Raw genomic sequence first — 17816 nt, 5'->3', positions numbered from 1 at the left:
GTGTTTCTATAAAATTTACAAAATTATTATAAAATTGATTTAATTCCAATTATATCTTTACTTGTTCTGTACATTTTCCAGTCGAACTGAAATCATCCGAAACAACTAACGTTCAAAGATTATTTCCATTCCCACATCGATGCCCCAAATAAAACCCGAAATACCAGTGCCGAATTGTAATCGTAAATTTAGAGGACCAAATGCTGGGAAATCCATGGGCACAAGCTTGAATGGAGCATGGAGAATGAGCTAATTGCGAAATGTTTTTCGCTCCGTCTAAATTTGGCCCCCTTCAAACCCCCAACCCCCGATCCCTGGGCCAAATGGCAACGCGTGCCAACAAACTGTTGCTTACCAGCAACAACAAAGAGGACTTGAACTCACACAGATACTCGCCCAAATACATATGTATGAGTGTGTACGGCTGTATAGACGGAAAACGAACCGGAGATGCAAGGCCAATTATTTTTAGTTCAGCTAAAACCGATTTCCATTATAATGTGTGTACAATCCACAATGCGAGGCTTAGACGAGGACATGCCAGGGGCAGACAGCCGGCAGAATTCTACATTCCGAGGACCCGTACCCCATCAACACATCTACACAGACAACAAAAAGACACAGTTTTTACTACTAAACCTGACTTAATGCTTTAAGAATGTTTCTATTGTGTTTAAAACCTTTTTGGTCTGATGTGATGTGAAGTGAAAGGTATTTTGTACAGTCTTTGTAGCATCATAGATATATTTGTATTCCCCCATAATAATTACATGAAAGTGAAGTATTTTAAATATCAGTGTAGATATTACACCACAATAGTTCTCCATGTAGCAGGACACATGCAACTGTCTCGACGCAGCCTCGCTTTGTATGCTATGGAAAATCTCTTTATTATATTACGTGCGACGCTTTTGTTGTCAGTTGGCAGGAGGCACAGCGCCAGCAACAAAAGCCATTCACCCTCCTTTGGAAAAATGGCCTCCCATCACCCAAGACCTACTACCAACCACCAACCACCTCCCACACACATCCGCCCCATTTTTCCGGGACGGGGTAAGCGCCATGTGTTGCTAGAGCAATTTTATGCTTCCCTTTTCGAAGTTGCTTCGTGTGACTGGCCCAGTTCTTTTCGGCCCATTTTTCCCCGTTTTCTGACTCTGCGAAATGAAAAGCTCTTAGCGTGGAAAAGCGATTACGATGCTGGCGAAAAGCTTTACGTTTCCGGTTACCTTTCCGCCGCAACGTGTTACCGTAATGTGCATTTTACGCGCTTCAGTTTGGCTGACTAAAATGGGGATCCCCTACTGACCTCCGGTGTGGCGTGTGCATTCACTGAATGCCGCTGAATCATTGTGGAGGATTTTTTCCAGTGCAGACTAAAGCTTTTCGGGAGCGGCGCAAGCGACAGTCGCCCATAAAAAGCCCGCTCACTTGACTCTCTTCAAATGGCGCGCTTATCTCTTACATTTCGACTGCTCTTTATTTATTTAGATTTTTTTTGTGCATTTAAAAGAATTAAAATATTACGTATACGTAAACAATGTTTGGTTTTTAAATAAATAGAATAAATGTAACAAATATTTTTGGTAATACCTAAATGATGTTAGTGTAAACACTTTCCTTTACTGCTAACTATTATTATTTATATTAAACCTTTACATATCTGTAAATATCACGTAATGTGTAAAAGACTTTTACTAAAAGTAGATGTGTAAATAAACCCTAAAAAAGTAAATAAGCAAAAATAAATAAATGTGAAGACCTGTCAACCCTGGCAACTCCTATGCGTAACCTATCATCTGTTTGGGCAAAAGTGGTCAGTTTCTCTTCGTTACAACTCTCAAGCTTTCAAGACACCTGTGAGAAAGTGGGAAAGCTTGGCGAGCATGGCTTTCACCTCTTTCAGCGCCGATTGTAAACAAACGCCCAGCCGAAATTGAGAAGAGTAAATAAACAATCGAGAGGCCGAAATAAAATAGAATCAAATTGAGGAAGCGCGTCAAGAACGCCAGAAATGTGGCAAGTGATTCGGTGTTTGAAATCAGCATCCTAGGAATTGGGAGCACTCTGCCCCCCAAATGCTCTCCCGCTTGAGAATTTCTATGCGGGATTTGTGGGGTGAAAGAGAGCATAAACCCGAGTCCAAATCGAGAGTTGAGTTGAGCTCGGCAATTTCATTTGGATTTGCCTTTTCAGCCGCTGCTGCTGATTTTTTGCGATTGCCGCCGCTGGCTGCCTGTGGAAATTTCGCTTCAGTTGCGCGGCGGTCGAGGCGAAGTGCAAACGTGCGAAATTTTCTCGTTGGCCTCAGCGACAGAAACAGCGCAACGTGGACATGTCCACGATGCTGCCACACAAATAGGAAAACAGGGAACGGCAAGAAGAAGGGAAAATACTACGACACACACACACGCGCGCAGAAACGGCAAACAAATATTGAAAATTCTAAGGAAAAGCGCCCGGGGAAATGGGGCACTATCGAAGGTGTGTTGGTATTCTAGCTCCTGTCCGTGTGCATATTAATTATTCAAATTAATTGCAAGACATTTTCAACAAGTCTTTATACATATATATGCGCTATGTGATTATATATGCATGTACATTCGCCAAGTGTAGCGTCTTAAATGAGTGTAAAAAATAATCGACGGAAAGTCGGCCAAAGTCGTCGAGGGATGCCAGCTGAAAACAAATTAAGTCGAATGATACTTTTCCGAGGAACATTAAAATTTAAGTGTCACAGTCGGCTCCTTGGCAGTTTCCCGAGTTTTCCGTGTTTTCCGAGCTTCCCTCCCGTTATTATATCATCCTGTGCCCAAGTGGAGTGCTTTTGTTGCTAATTTGCTACGCGTCGTTGTTGGTGGTCGTGAGTGGTAGTTTGTGTTGAATTCGTGTCCTTACGAGACATATAATTATGATATTGATATGCAAGCTATTCGAATGGGAAAATAAGTATATGTATGTACATATATGAGACTTCATTCATTTCTAGAACGGCTTGTTAAATGCGTGCATCATTGCAACGGGGTCTTGTTCAATGGTTCTTAACCCTTAGAAAGGATTGAATTCCTATTTTAATACGTAATTATTTAACTTCGTATTTCTTCAATAACATAATATGAAACCAAGTGTAAAAAATAATAAAAATACTTTCTAATTAAATGTATATTGATAAATTTATCAGTAAAGATGTGTTATACAAGTATGGTTTTGTAACTGAGAATAGGAACACTTAGTTAATTCATCTTACTGAGGACCACCTGTACCATTGTCCTGCCACGCTCCAATGCAAATGTTTGTCTGCGCCCGCGCCCGTTAATATTTATTTGCTCCTTTGGGCGGGGGAAGCTCACTCCCACTCCCTTTCCCATTTCGGAGTCCACCATCCACTTGAGCTAGAAAAACAAACAGAAACACATTCGAGTTGTTCCTGGCCTTGGTATTTATATGGCTGGTGCGTCAGGCTCAATAAACTAGAACCATTATCGCAGCTACTTGGTTCTCTAGAGATTTCACACGAGCTTAATTCCTCTCCTACATGTTCTAATTTAGGTTTTGTGTTTAAGTGTTATCTATGTATATCTGAAATACGTTTCAGAACTACATGCATTTCGCTTTTGAAACACTGCAGAAATCTTCATATTTATGGTTTATTTCTGTAATACCCCTCTGTAATATAGAGCCCATCTTATCCTCTCTCTGAAGTGATCATTTTTTCGCGCACTGCATGGGATTTTCTTGGGCTCATCCCACAGTGGAATTTGAACTTGGCGTGGCATCATCAGCGCATCTCGTTCTCGCTTTCGCTCCCGGCTTGGAATTATTATCACCTTGCTAATTATCTATCGATGATAATGGTGATGCCACTCGATGCCCCCTCTCTATCGCACCCCGTAGCCCCGTCTCGTTCTTCTTTTCTTATCAGAATCTGAAAAGAGCCCGCGACTTTGCGTCGGCTGTGACTATTTGCATTTCGCTTCGCTCTGTGTTTGTTTCACATGAACCTAAGAATTCCAATTCTATGAATATTCCAACAAATAAACATGTGAGGACGCACAGCCTCCAAAAACCTACCGATAACCGAGGGGATGGCAATAAAAATCACATGAAAACTCAGCTTTCAACCAACTTTTTATTCAGCGACCATTATGAATTCCACACTGAAGAAGTTTGAATATCATAATGTTAATGTTGCAATTCATTTTCCTAAGCAAAACAGTCGATGAGAAACATTTTAAATTAACAAATACACGTTCGTAACACAATTAATGAACTCAAATTTGTTTCGTTTTTTCGGCAACGAGCTGCTGCTATTTATTGATCACTTTAAAATCTAAATATATTTTCGAACTACTTACATATTATTTGAGTAACGAAACACGAAATTGACCTAATTGTTTCAGAAGCATTTCCAACTGATTCGTATTTATATATTTCTGTTTTCTTGTTTTATTGGTCTAATCATTAAGACACCAATTGAGAAAACTCACAAGGCAGTTGGAAATTAATTAACCATACTTAATATACTTAATGTAATCGGAAAATATCTTCCATAATACAGAAGCATTGAAATTACTAATATCTATTTTCTAAAAATATACTAGATTTTAGTGAAAGTTAATAATATTTTGCTTTGTTATTTTCTTGCCACTTTAAGGCAAATTCATAATTTCTTTCATCGCTAACAACAACTGCACGCTTGCCACAACTTCAGTAACCGTCACAATGCAAGGAAATCACCTTGGCCCTGGGGCCGTCCAACGGTAACGGGAAAATCGCTTATCAAACCTCAGACCACCGACCCAGCACCACCCCACCTAGGTTAGCCCACCCCCTCAGGTAGTTTTCTCGCACAGCCTTGACAATGACAACGAGTGAAGAAATGGGCGCTAAGTGGGCGCGCTCGATGCGGGGAAAGAGTACGGAAGGTGCAGAGTAGAACGAGAGTGCGGCCGTTACAACAAACAAACAAAGGAAACAAACAAACTGGGAAACAAATGGGGCGCAGGGGCGGGGAAGTAGGACTATGCCGGGTCGAGTGCTTTGGTTCATGGCTCACACTCACACACGTCTCGGCCGCTCACTCTCTCTCTTACTCTGTTGCCATCTCGCTCTTCAGCGCTCTGGCCTTGTCTTGCTCTACACATTTGTCTACACTGACAAATTTCATTACAAAATATTGAAGTTGCCCAAAAAGGCAACTTAACTTAAATGAACTTAAAACAAATTTTCAAAATTTCTATTTGATGTTAAAGAACTAAAAAAGATTTGAATAAGAAAGTAATAAACAAGTTAACTACCCATTAAAATATCTAAACTTTATTTCTTGGTTTATGTATATATTTGATAGACTTAAAAACTTTTGTTGGAACACATTAAAGTTTCTTGAAAATTTAATTTAGATTATTAAAATAAAACATACTTATATCAAAACTAAGGTGCTAAAGGGTAAAAATGTGTTTGTAATGCATTATCCACTGCTTTAAACCGGAATCAATGTTATTATTTCAAGTATTCAATTATTTATTAATTCATTTATTTAATTTATTTTCCGCAGTGCCGCCAAACGGGTTTTGAGTTGTTTTTGCGCTGGCTACTGGGTCTCAGCTTGAGTTTGGGCCTGGGCTTGGGTATGGGTATGGGTTTGGGTTGGGTATCTTTATGGGGTTTTGTGTCTGGGTCTGAGACTGCGACTACCACGACTACCACGACTACCAAGACTACCACGACTGCGACTGGAACTGGGACTGGGACTGGGTCTCTGGCATCGTCGGCGGCTTTGGCAGTCAGTTGGCCAAGTCAGTTGCTCTTTTGGCTTAACAAACTCAGAACGTGCCGCGGCGACGATGGCAGAGACATCGAACTGCAGCGCATAGAATAAAATAGACAGCAGGAGCTGAAATCGAGGCAAGAGCAAGAGTAGGAGCAAGAGTTGGGCTTAGTCATCATGTCCAAGCGGCATCCATCGGATGCAAGGCGCTGAAAAGGTTCTTTCAGGCACGAGTAGTGTGTATTTGCCGGATAAATTATTAAGTGATGTTCGGTGGGGCAGCTTGTTGCTGGTGTTGTTATGTAAATGGCGAATGTATCTCTTGGATACCATAACGTATCTTAATATCGGAGTGTGTACGTGTTTCAGCCTTGACTTTAGGCCTCTGCGCTGCGTCATTTGCGTGTGCTGGTGCTCCAATTTCGGATATTTCTCGCCGATTGTATCTTTTCTGGGACAAAAGCACTTGAGGATTGTGAAGCAGCGAAGCAGCCTCCGTGCTCCGCCAGCAGATGCCAGGAAAAGCACTTCAATTGAAATTCAAAACGCACTCGGCTCCCATCTGCGACTTTCGACTGATACACCTACTTAAAAACAACAACGAATCAACGAAAATCCAGAAAAGCGGAGAAAAAGCGCTGAGATACAATTTTAGAAAGTTGCCTGCCAGCCGAGAGCGGAGAGTCGCTTTCTGGGCTCCCGTTTTGTTGTTCTTCTTTTACAATTTCTTCTTCACTTCTTATAATTTCTCTCTCCCCTTCTTTTTTCACTTCCCATGGCATTCCTTTCACGGCCGTCACACATATTTTCCGTCATGATTTTTTAATTATTTTTTAATGCCTCACACACACTCCATAAATGGGTCACAAACAGGAAGGGCACTTCAAAATAATTGGTAGGAATTCAAATCGCCCCGCGCAAGTTTCCCAGGGCGATCTTATCTTTCTAGTTTTTCTCATCGCAATTAGCAACCAGTTTTTTGTATATAAATATAATGACAGAATACATATGGCCAATCGAGGCATACGTAATGGCCACTGAATCGGGCATTCGACTGCCGTATTATTTATGGCCTCATTGTCTCTGTGCTACACGTTTGCCATGACCTAACTTAATAGTCCGCACACAGTTACTTATCCTGTGAATTAGAAATCGAGTATATATTTGTTATTAGGAATAAATACTCTATAACTTGTGCGTTAAGAACTTTACTTTTGTGACTTAGTGCAAAAGAATAGTCAAATTTTATACGATATACATATGTGACGAACCTGTGCGAATTATTCACAAAGGTTCCCTTTGGAGTAAGCATTGTGATCCGAGCTCAAATATTTTCTGTTGCTAAGTAAAGAGCATTTATCGTGAAACTCGAAATGGCTTTCTGTATAATCCTTCTCCACTATCCTTGCAGTTAGTCTCCGTGATCCAGAGGCGGTGTGGTGTGGTGACAAATCTGGTGCATATACCTCATCTGGACACATAGAGCCGTGACCGACTGCAATCCTTGAACCGCAAACGACTCCGAACCGCAACCGAAACAGAAGGCAGCCAGAGCCATAAGGATAACGGTGGCAGGAGCAGCAGCAGTAGCAGCATTAAACTTACGTTTGTCCTTGGCATTCGCAATAGCAAGTGAAGGGGCTGAAGGCAGGAAGCCCCGAGAAATCACAGCAAGCGAAGCGGAAAAGAGGAATTTTATTGGATCCGAGGACAAGACAGGAGCTCCGTGAGCGAGGGGATACCCCGCACCACTGCAATCCTGGCCCAACGCAACCACAGCACCTCCAACGGCAGCAGCGCAGCCAGCGTCGGCAGCGGCGTCGGCAGCGTTCCCGTTATCATGGAGGGTCCCGAAGTCACATTCCTTTTCCAATTCGGCAGCGTCCGCGATGCGGTCTGTGTGCCCGCCAATTCTCTGACCCTCAAGACGCTCAAGGACCTGGCCTGCGATTTCATCAACACAAAGGTGAGGCCAGGGGCACAACACTAACCAGTTTCACTTAGCGCCCGCGGGATTTAGGGGCATCCATAATATTTGCTTTAACTATAAAATATAACATAATAAATACGTATTTGGAAATGGTTAAAGCTGCTGTAATCACAAAGTATTCCTTGGTACCAAAGAATTAGTCGAATTGCGGTACTAGCTACCGAAATACCAAAGGAGGTCAACATCTGGAGCCATTTAGTTAATTATGCAAGCTGCTTCCAGTAAACATGTCAATTGTAGAATATTCGAACAGAAGACACTTACAGTGGGTTTTCCTATAATTTTTTTTAATAAAAAAATAATCAATTAAAAACTTGCTTACTAGGAAGTAAATAACTAAATAACTAAGTAACTTCGCAATGCGAAGATCAAGCATTTTGCCACAGAAATTAGTTTTGTATCCAACACCAGAATTAAGTCATAGGACACTGTGTTTCTAGCAGCCAAGTGGAAAGGTCGGATTAATGCATGTATGTGTGCACAATAATTGCTTTATTTCATTAAGTAAGTCCAAGTTACATAGGCATGTACTCGTTTCCGCATGGCCCGTTGCCCCTCGTGACGCAGCTACCCATGGCCAATTCAATTAACCAGGCCGCAACTGGTGGCGTTCCTAAGTTCCATAACCATCCATTGCAAACGACAGCTGCTCCAGACACGACTCCCACCGTCCCCATCCGGTTCCTCACCAGCCGGAAATCCACCTCCAAATGCGTACAACTTTGCCCAGAAGAACGGGAGTGGTGAATGGTTAATTTGGTTTGCGAAGGATCTAAGACCCATGGACCTTTTTATTGCCCCTTGCATATGTGTACATGTCTTCGCCATGACTGGCAGTAGATTTTATCAATTAACTGCAGAAAAGCTGGTATTTCATCTAGTCACCCAATGGTTCGTGGATTTCGATGAATATTCCAACCACTAGTGTCATCCCACAACTGAGCTTCCTTCTGGGCTGCTCATATACTCGTATGGAGTGTTTATTGTTCGGTTCGGCTCAATAAATATTAGCAACCTATGGGTCATTATTTTCTCTAATTTGTAAGGGTATTTGCAACTGTGTAGATAGAAAGCAAACAAGCCCACAATGTTCAGTTCCGTCCGTATCAATTGAAATCAATACGAAATTTCGTGCATATGGCAGGCTGGATCTTATCGGGCAATCAATTAAGATACGAATATGATATGATAATGGTTCGGCCAATGCAAAAATAAGCGTTAAACGAAGCCGAACATCGCCAACGCCAATGGCCAATGCCCATGGCATTGTCATTGTCCTTGCCACAATCACTATCACCACCGCATTCACAGTGCTCACACCCACGTTCTGCTGGCCATTTCAGATCCCGGACAGCGGACTCACATACCTCTCGGAACGCATTCTGCTCTTCGTCCACGACTACAGCACCCCGAATGTGCTGCACATCATCAACTCGGCAGCGGAGGTGGTGGACGAGACCCTCGTGGAAATCGTGCTGACCGCCAGTCGTAAGTAGTCAGCCCGCAAGCCGGGCTTGGGATTCAACCCACTCACTCGGGGGGCCAAAATTCGTCGACGACAGCACTCATATATATGTATATTATAATATTATATTATAATATATTCCTTGGATGAGCATAATAACTATTTATAATAACTAGTTATACTTTTATATTGGTTATGATTCTACAGTTTAACTACATTTCCGACGAAAGAGAACAAAGTCATGTAGCTAAAAGTTTCAATAGTAATTCGTTAATGCCTGTTAGAAATCATATCCATTTTGGTAAACTAACTCATGTTGCTTATGCCACTCATATAAGCAGACCCCACTTTAAAGTTTTTTCTTCTACCCACACTGAAGCCATCCTGTATCCGACCTCCGAGATGCCGACCCTCAAGCCGCACAGCCTGAATGTGCATTCCTACAAGGGACCGACCTTCTGTGATTTCTGCGGCGAGATGCTGTTTGGCCTGGTGCGGCAGGGCCTCAAGTGCGACGGTATGTGAATCAGAGTGTGACATCAGAGGGGGCAAAACAATTCCACTAATCGCCAAACGTATCCTTGCATTCCGCCCACAGGATGCGGCCAGAACTATCACAAGCGGTGCGTGGTGAAAATCCCGAACAACTGCAACCGCTCCAATGACGCCACCTCGCGGCGCTCCTTCACGCTCCAGGCGCCCCGCAGTCCGTCCGGCAGCTCCCAGCAGTCGCTCGTCTCCACGGAGGACTCGACCGGACGGAACGACTCGAGCAGCTCACTGGTAAAGCGCATGTCGGACCTTATGAATGATATTATTAAGAATTGACAGCCAGACAGGACCTTTTATTTTCGCTATCTTAAGCATATACAGTGTGTGTCTGTTTGTGTGAGTGTGAGATACTGCGTATGTGCGTGTGTGATTGTGTGTGTGTACGTCCTTTAAGGGTGGTGGTAGTTGATAGTTTCCGCTTGTCCTGACTGCGAGCTTTTCAAATTGTACTTAAAGTGGCTCACACTTTTAATTTGTATTATTTTCACGCTTTTTCTAATAAACTTTTTATACTGCGCACATTAAACGCTTTATTAACTATTTAGAACACTCGTAGGGGGGTTTGAAAACTGCATTCTATTGTGACTGGGGGTACCACTTTAACCATCTGATGTCAGGAAAATTAAGGATACAGTTAAAAAGTCACCTATTCCTCATATTCATATTGTCCTCCTAAAAGTTCGTTTTGAATTTGCGATTGCTTTCGAGCACTCTTTATCTATACATCAACAAAAGTTTTATTTAAAATATTTCTTCCTTCTAAGTCCTTTTCTGTAAGCGAGTATAATATCCCAAAACACTGAAGCCATTTCCACCATCCCTATCCTACGAGTTCCCCAAAATCCTTCCAAAAAGAGTCCTGGAATGAGGTTTCAAGAGAAGCTAGCTAAATTATGAAAATTAGTTTTGCCCAATTAACGCTATTAAAGGAGACCTGCCCACAGGAAATACCCCATGCGCATCCATCTCCAGAGCCTCTTCATTTGCTAATTAAGTAACCTGCTTCCATAATTCCCAGAATATTCCCGGTCGCCATCAAAGGACCCATTCGTCGGGCAGCCGGAACGGACTGATGGTGCTCCGTATTCCGCACACATTCATGGTGCACACATACGGGATTCCCACAGTGTGCCAGCTGTGCAAGAAGCTGCTGAAAGGACTCTTCAAGCAGGGCCTCCAGTGCCGGGACTGCCAGTACAACACGCACAAGAAGTGCATAGACAAGGTGCCCCACGATTGCACGGGTGAAGCCCAACTAAGCCACCTGCAGATCCAGGCCGGAGCCAAGGAGCGGGACAACTTCTTCCGCGAGGAGTTCGACGACAGTGACGGCGACGACGGATCCGAGTATGGCAAGTACAAGTCGGCCGTGTCGAGCGGTGTGAATCTAGTGGCCGGAAGACCCAGAGAAGCACCTAAAGCCCTGACAAACGCCCACAATTCACCGCCCGAGCTGGTCAATGGAGGACTGGGCGATGATTCCAGCGTCGGAGGTGGTGAGACCAGCAAGTCCTGTAGCGATGGCCAATCGGAGCAGTCCCAATCCTCCAACTCCTCCTCGCCCAGTGCCAATATCCCGCTGATGAGGATCGTCCAGTCCGTGAAGCACACCAAGAAACGCGGGGGGCAGGCCCTAAAGGAGGGCTGGCTGGTGCACTACACCTCGCTGGACAAGGCAGTGAAACGATACTACTGGAGACTGGACTCCAAGACCATCACACTGTTCGTCTCGGAACAGGGGAGCAAGTACCACAAGGAGCTGCCGCTGGCGGAGCTCCTGTCTATCGAAAGCCACCTCGGAGATCCCCGGCCGGAGTGCAACTACTGCTTCGAGCTGCGCCTTCCCAATCTCAGCTACTTCGTCGGACAGGATCCGCAGGTGGGCGCCAAGGAGGAGCAGGCCGTCAGACTTCCTCCGCCGGACAGTGGAATTGGAAGCGACATTGCCAAGAGCTGGGAGACCAGCATCCGGCAGGCCTTCATGCACGTCACCAATACGCGTAAGTATTGCGAATATGGTTGTAAACGGTGCATCAGAACGCTTTGTTTCCTTTCCAGAATGCTGCGAGTCGGAGGAGCAGGTGCAGGACATGGGCCAGCTGTACCAGATCTTTCCGGATGAAGTCCTCGGTTCCGGGCAGTTTGGCGTGGTCTACGGCGGAGTACACAAAAAGACGCAGCGAGAGGTGGCCATCAAGGTGATCGACAAGCTGCGCTTCCCCACCAAACAGGAGGCGCAGCTGAAGAACGAGGTGGCCATCCTGCAGAACATCTCGCACTGCGGCGTCGTCAATCTGGAGCGGATGTTTGAGACTCCGGAGCGTATCTTCGTGGTGATGGAGAAACTCAAGGGCGACATGCTGGAGATGATCCTGTCGCATGCGAGGGGCCGTCTGAGTGAGCGGGTTACCAAGTTCCTGATCACCCAGATTCTGATTGCCCTGAAGTACCTGCACTCGCAAAACATCGTCCACTGCGATCTGAAGCCGGAGAACGTGCTGCTCTCCTCGGACGCCGAGTTCCCGCAGGTGAAGCTCTGCGACTTTGGCTACGCCCGGATCATCGGCGAGAAGTCTTTCCGGCGCTCGGTGGTTGGCACTCCGGCCTACCTGGCACCGGAAGTGCTGCGTAACAAGGGCTACAACCGATCTCTGGACATGTGGAGCGTGGGAGTCATCATCTACGTGAGCTTGAGCGGCACATTCCCCTTCAACGAGGAGGAGGACATCAACGACCAGATCCAGAATGCGGCCTTCATGTATCCACCCAATCCCTGGAAGGAGATCTCCTCCAATGGTGCGTTTAGAGCTTTGGCTACAAGATTGCCCAGCTTAATCAATGAATTTTCTCTGAATTTCCCCAGCCATCGACCTGATCAACAACCTGCTGCAGGTGAAGCAGCGCAAGCGGTACACGGTGGACAAGAGTCTGCTGCACTACTGGCTGCAGGACAAGCAGACGTACCGCGACCTTCGGAACCTGGAGACCCAGGTGGGTGCCGGACGGTACCTAACCCACGAGGCGGACGACCTGCGCTGGGACTGCGTGGGCGACATGTGACCTGGCTGTGAGTCCGAGGCGATTCTCGAGGGCACCACCGAGGTAATCAGTTGCAGCGCCACCACCACCGAGAGCTATCGCCGATCTCCGACAGACTGCGCCGGATGCCATCGGCTGTCGGATTGCGGGAACTCGCCCAAGTCGGAGGCCATGAGCGACAGGGCGCTGAAGTGGATGCGGTTCCACCTCTGCCGGCACATCAAATAGCAGGACAACCTTATTGCCTAGCCCATAAGTTTATCCTATCTCTCTAACTCGCTTTTCGATTGATATCCGCTAAACGAATGAACTCTTCTTACCACTTACCACTTACCACTTACAACTTACGACTCTGTGTGCTAAACTTTTCTCTAGAATCAAAATTAGTCGATAGCTTTAATTTGTTAACCACCTAAAGGCAACTCTTATGAATAATACACAAATACCTAATATACATACGTGAAAATAAAACCCACACGTAACTGTGAAGCTCAGATCCAGTTTGTCATAAGTTACAAGAAGACACCCAATCAAACGGAATGGCAGAGAAATATCGCTTAATAAACAACGGTCGACAATTAGGAACGCACTTGGCGCATTTACTTACAGTCGCGGGCAAAAGAATACGGGTGAATATGGAAATAATGATTTAAAGGGTTTACTAATTTAGTTATATTACGTTTTAATTTAGTTAAAATTCTTTAATTTTGACATAAGGCAAACAAGTAAACAAGAGTTGTATTTAATAATAACAACTTTGGTTTATTTTCAACTTTCAATTGACTATACAAATTTGTTTCTTTAGAAAACACTCTTTTAGTATAAAGTAAAAATGATTGCTTATGTTTTACATTTTGCAAATATTTTTCTACCCATGGCTGTTTTGTCACCGGCAGTAAAAGTGTCTTCAACTCGATGTGCATCAAAAGATCACTGGCCTGCAACGGTGGACCCCGTTTTGCCAGAATTTCTGCGCCTTCCAACAGTTCTTCCTCAGCATTGCGACAGAAAGGATGCATTATTTTGTGGCCCAGTGCTTCATAATGGCAGTTCTTGCCGGGACTAGCCAGCAGGGTGATGACTTCAGTACGCCCAGTGCCGCCTGGTTGGAGTATCAGCGCGAGAGATTCGGTATGAGCAGTAATCCACTGCTGCTCGGTCCCACCAAGGCACCAACAGCCCAAAATGTAGTAGTGGTGACCCCTAAAGTGGAGACCACGTCCAGGAAACATTCCTCCAGCTCAACCGAAAACGCAAGTCAGGATTCCGAGGAGGAAGAGGAGACCACAGAGCCACCATCCGAAGATGAAGAACTAGGTGTGCCTAGCGTTCAAGGATTTTTCAAGTTCCTAAAGAACATGCAGAAGACTTGGATCAAGAAGTCGACTCTGACTTTCGGAAAGAAAATAAAGCTGTTGCAGAACCTGCGAGACAATCTTTTAAAGCTAATAGGTCAGTTTTAATAAGCTTTGAGATCTTAAGTGCTGCCTCATTGTAATTATTCTGATTTTTAGAGCAACAGTTTGCGGTTCTGTGGCAGCCACCAGAGCGAAAGAGGAGACGACGACGTGGTATTTTGGATGACTCGGAAATAGACTTTCCGCCTGAGGCGGCAATCATGAGCATCAACTTCTTGACATTCGCCGTTTTCCTCATCAAACTGGTCATGGTATGTTTCACGATTAGTACCTTGATAGAAATCTATATACATATGTATAATGGAATTTCTAATATTGCAGCAAGTGGTTAAAATTGTGAAAAGCAAACATGTTTCATTTTCTGGATTTACCTTTGCTCCAGAAGCTGCAAGACGTCCATAAAGTATAAGCTTTGTTTAAGTATGATACGGAGCAAAGATTTTTTTATTTTTTAAAATAAAAAACTATTTTTCCTTAAGCAGGAAAATACTGTAGTATTCATAAACACTAACCTCCTCTTTATAAAAATTATTTATTAAATTGCTTTCCCACGGTTTCTTAATTCATTAGTTAAAGATATTCAAAAGTAAGTAAATGTTTTAAATTTTATATGCTACGCTATCGTAAGAAATTTTTAAAATTTTGATATATCGATTCTTATCGACTATTCGATTTAGTCTTGCATTGGCTCTCGCAGCACTTAGCTTTTGTCCTTCATATGCCATCTGTTTTATTTTCCACACGTGCAACATTTGAATTGTTTCTAATAGCCAGAAATATTCAACGATATCGTCCTAACAATGGAAGATAAAATACAAATAGAGACCGTATGCAACCACAAAAGGGACGGGAACCTGCCCACCATTCGTAAGTTTTATAGTTTAGTCATTAACCTGGAAAGTACCTAAAATCTCACTCTCCATCCATAGTGAAATTCCAGAATGGATCTCTTTTGGGCAACGCAGATTTTAGCATGGTAGAGAGCACCGTGGATCACAAAAAGCGGGCTGTAGTATGGGCGGGTGAGCAGGTGTACACGGGTGAGATTCAGGATAGCGAGGAAGTCGACACCTACATTTGCATTAGGAACAAAGCCACCAACAAAGTTAAAATTGTGCCAGTGCAACAGGCATTGATGTCCAATCACATTTACAAGACACTGGAGCGCCAGAAGAAGACGGCTCCCACCATGAGCCGGGAGCACGCCAACAAGAAGCTGCTCAAGGAGTTTGGGGGGCGCAAGGCATCCCGCTTTGTGGACAACCGCGAACAGATGATGGTCAACGTGGAGGTAATGCGTCAGGATCTGGACGAAACGGTCAATTCAACTATGCTGAATGAAGGCGAAGAGGACAGCAGTCTGGCGGACGTAAGCATCAACAATGAGAAGTACCTGGCCAGCATTGTGCCCAAGTTCAACAAGGAGGCCACCAAAGTAGACGAGGTCTACGCTGTGGAAAATTTGATCCCAAGCTCTCTGCTCGAGCGACTGGAAGAGGAGGCCAAGGTGGTATTCTCTACTCCTGTTCAGACTCTACCGTAAGTAATAAGTAACAGAAATAACAAAAATGTTAATATTCCTTTCGCTGCAGCATTAAATCGGAATACCTAAAGACATGCTTGGGCACAATTCAGGAAAAAACCATTTCATCTAAACAGGACTTTTTGAATATTAAGCTTATCATCTACATGGACGCCTTACAGTCGCTAATTTCCCTTCGTTCGCGTCAAATGCAGAAGGTTGAACTCTCAGGTATTACGGAGAAGATCGAAAATGATATACGTCATCGTTTTGCGGATCCCAATGTGGCAAAGAAGGGAACTCGCACCAACTTTAGCAGTGAGAAGGCCCTAACACACTTTATTGTTATGTCCCTGCTCATCAGTGAGAAGTTTGAAGTGGACATTAATGTCCTGTCCCGTGCTTTGGCCACCAGCAAGGCTCGGATCAAGCAGTACGCCCATATTGTAAACGCTCTACCAAAATCGAACTCGGACATCCTTAGCCTACGCTTGCCCAGCAAGGTTCCGCCTCTAAAGTCGGGCCGTCGCTTCCAGCGCAAAAAGTAGGAGTATATTCAAGGACACCACGACCGCCATCGATTTAACAAACGCAGGCGAGCCGACACTTATTTTAGCCAGATACTTCTGGTTTTGTTATTTTGGGCAAGGCCAGAAAGAAAAAAGATTCATAGAATGTTATTATTCTAAAGAAAGAGAAGTTTTAGAAATGGTAAAACTAATCAATGTAATCACTTTTAGCCGAATAAGACAAAGACCATTAAATAATTATTTTAACAAATCCCTGGGAATTTTTATCGATTTTGTACTAATGGCTTATAACTGCCATGGAAACGAGCCTTTTCTAGCCACAAAGTAAAGAGAATCCCATTAAAACCATTTCGAATTCTTAACTTATACCACAGTAAACGTTACATGTTTATACATTTTATATTTACGTTTTTAGATTGAAAATCGAGAATAACATCAGGCGCGCACACTGGCAACGAATAGTTGCTTGGTAATTGCTTTAAAACAACATTGTTTTCCAGTGCTTCATAACTAATTTTGTCCTTGCTGCAGGATGGCCAATCAAAGTGTGTGCCTATTGTGTAGTTTAGTGTGAGTGTGTGTGTGTGTGTACGACGGCAATCTTGTTAATCCCTCCCCCTTATAAGTTAGTTGCTATTATCGACGTCCAGACCCGGGTCGTCTTCCTCGCGAACCCTTCCAGTCCTGCCACCAGTCCTGCAATTCCTCCACTCTAGACGGCCAGTCCGAAGACCGAAACAATGCAATACATGGTCTTGTTCTCCCAGCGCACCGTGCAGGATCCGTCGGTGTCGTTGTTCCAGTAGCAGGAGCTGGCGGTGTGCAGTCCTGCGCCGTTCTTCTGCATGATCATGGCGGTCACAATGTACTTGTAGGGCTTCTGCTCCTTGGTAAGGACCGTCAGGCAGTTCTCCACCACCTGGCCGGTCCAGTTGTTCACCTTGTCGTGCTGGTAGGCGTTCCCACCGATGGTCGTCTCGATGGCCTCCTTAATCGTCTTGCTCACGTCGTCCACAATGAACTGGCTTTCTTCGCGTGAGTCATCCATTTTCGCAAGTTTGATTTGGTCAAAATTACAACTGGTCAAAAAGTAAATGTACTATACTGTAGTTCCTATTGTTGTTCTTGTATATGTGCGCGCGTTTTTCTGCTCGTCGGCGGCGTTTGAGCAATCGAAATAAAATATGTCGGGAGTCTTTTTTTCGAAGGGATGTGCAAAGCCTACTTTGGTTTTATTTTGGCAGTATTTTCTCGGCGTCTGGATGTGGTCAGACTGTGTCGGAATTTAATCGAAAAAACGGTCACATTTCGGTTTCTTCACACTAGCTTTTTCAATGAACCAAAATATATTCTTCTCTCATAGCTTTTAGAACATCTCTGTTTCTTCTCCCAAAGGTTATAGTATCAATTTTTTGTCAAGCAATTGATTAAAAAAACAGTATTTTCAAAAGAAACCGTATCAAATATATTAACAAATTATAACCACAACAAGACTTTAGTGGAAGCACACCATAAATATGGAAAATTATCGAT

The 17816-nt window shown here is 44.0% G+C and overlaps 4 protein-coding genes across 4 annotated transcripts; 3 read left to right on the top strand and 1 right to left on the bottom strand.

Moving 5' to 3' along the window:
- Positions 1–2266: 2266 nt before the first annotated feature.
- Positions 2267–13307, top strand: LOC120452163 (serine/threonine-protein kinase D3). Its single transcript, XM_039636265.1, has 8 exons — positions 2267–2484; positions 7179–7733; positions 9101–9245; positions 9602–9739; positions 9821–10005; positions 10793–11774; positions 11833–12570; positions 12638–13307. Exons 2-8 carry the CDS (start codon positions 7608–7610, stop codon positions 12832–12834), a joined length of 2511 nt encoding a protein of 836 aa, XP_039492199.1. The 5' UTR covers positions 2267–2484; positions 7179–7607; the 3' UTR covers positions 12835–13307.
- On the top strand, positions 13304–14727 carry LOC120452164. Its single transcript, XM_039636266.1, has 4 exons — positions 13304–13442; positions 13710–14265; positions 14328–14482; positions 14553–14727. Exons 2-4 carry the CDS (start codon positions 13827–13829, stop codon positions 14631–14633), a joined length of 675 nt encoding a protein of 224 aa, XP_039492200.1. The 5' UTR covers positions 13304–13442; positions 13710–13826; the 3' UTR covers positions 14634–14727.
- A 210-nt stretch (positions 14728–14937) lies between these two features.
- Positions 14938–16533, top strand: LOC120452536. Its single transcript, XM_039636802.2, has 3 exons — positions 14938–15098; positions 15161–15770; positions 15824–16533. Exons 1-3 carry the CDS (start codon positions 15032–15034, stop codon positions 16299–16301), a joined length of 1155 nt encoding a protein of 384 aa, XP_039492736.2. The 5' UTR covers positions 14938–15031; the 3' UTR covers positions 16302–16533.
- Positions 16534–16663: 130 nt separating this feature from the next.
- On the bottom strand, positions 16664–17525 carry LOC120452539 (dynein light chain Tctex-type). The gene has a single exon (XM_039636806.2). It carries the CDS (start codon positions 17329–17331, stop codon positions 16996–16998), a length of 336 nt encoding a protein of 111 aa, XP_039492740.1. The 5' UTR covers positions 17332–17525; the 3' UTR covers positions 16664–16995.
- Between the last annotated feature and the right edge of the window lie 291 nt (positions 17526–17816).

The sequence above is a fragment of the Drosophila santomea genome, chromosome 3R (assembly GCF_016746245.2).
Source record: "Drosophila santomea strain STO CAGO 1482 chromosome 3R, Prin_Dsan_1.1, whole genome shotgun sequence".
Lineage (NCBI taxonomy): Eukaryota > Metazoa > Arthropoda > Insecta > Diptera > Drosophilidae > Drosophila > Drosophila santomea.
The sequence above is the reverse complement of the archived record's forward strand: the minus strand, read 5'-3'. Positions and strand labels throughout refer to the sequence as shown.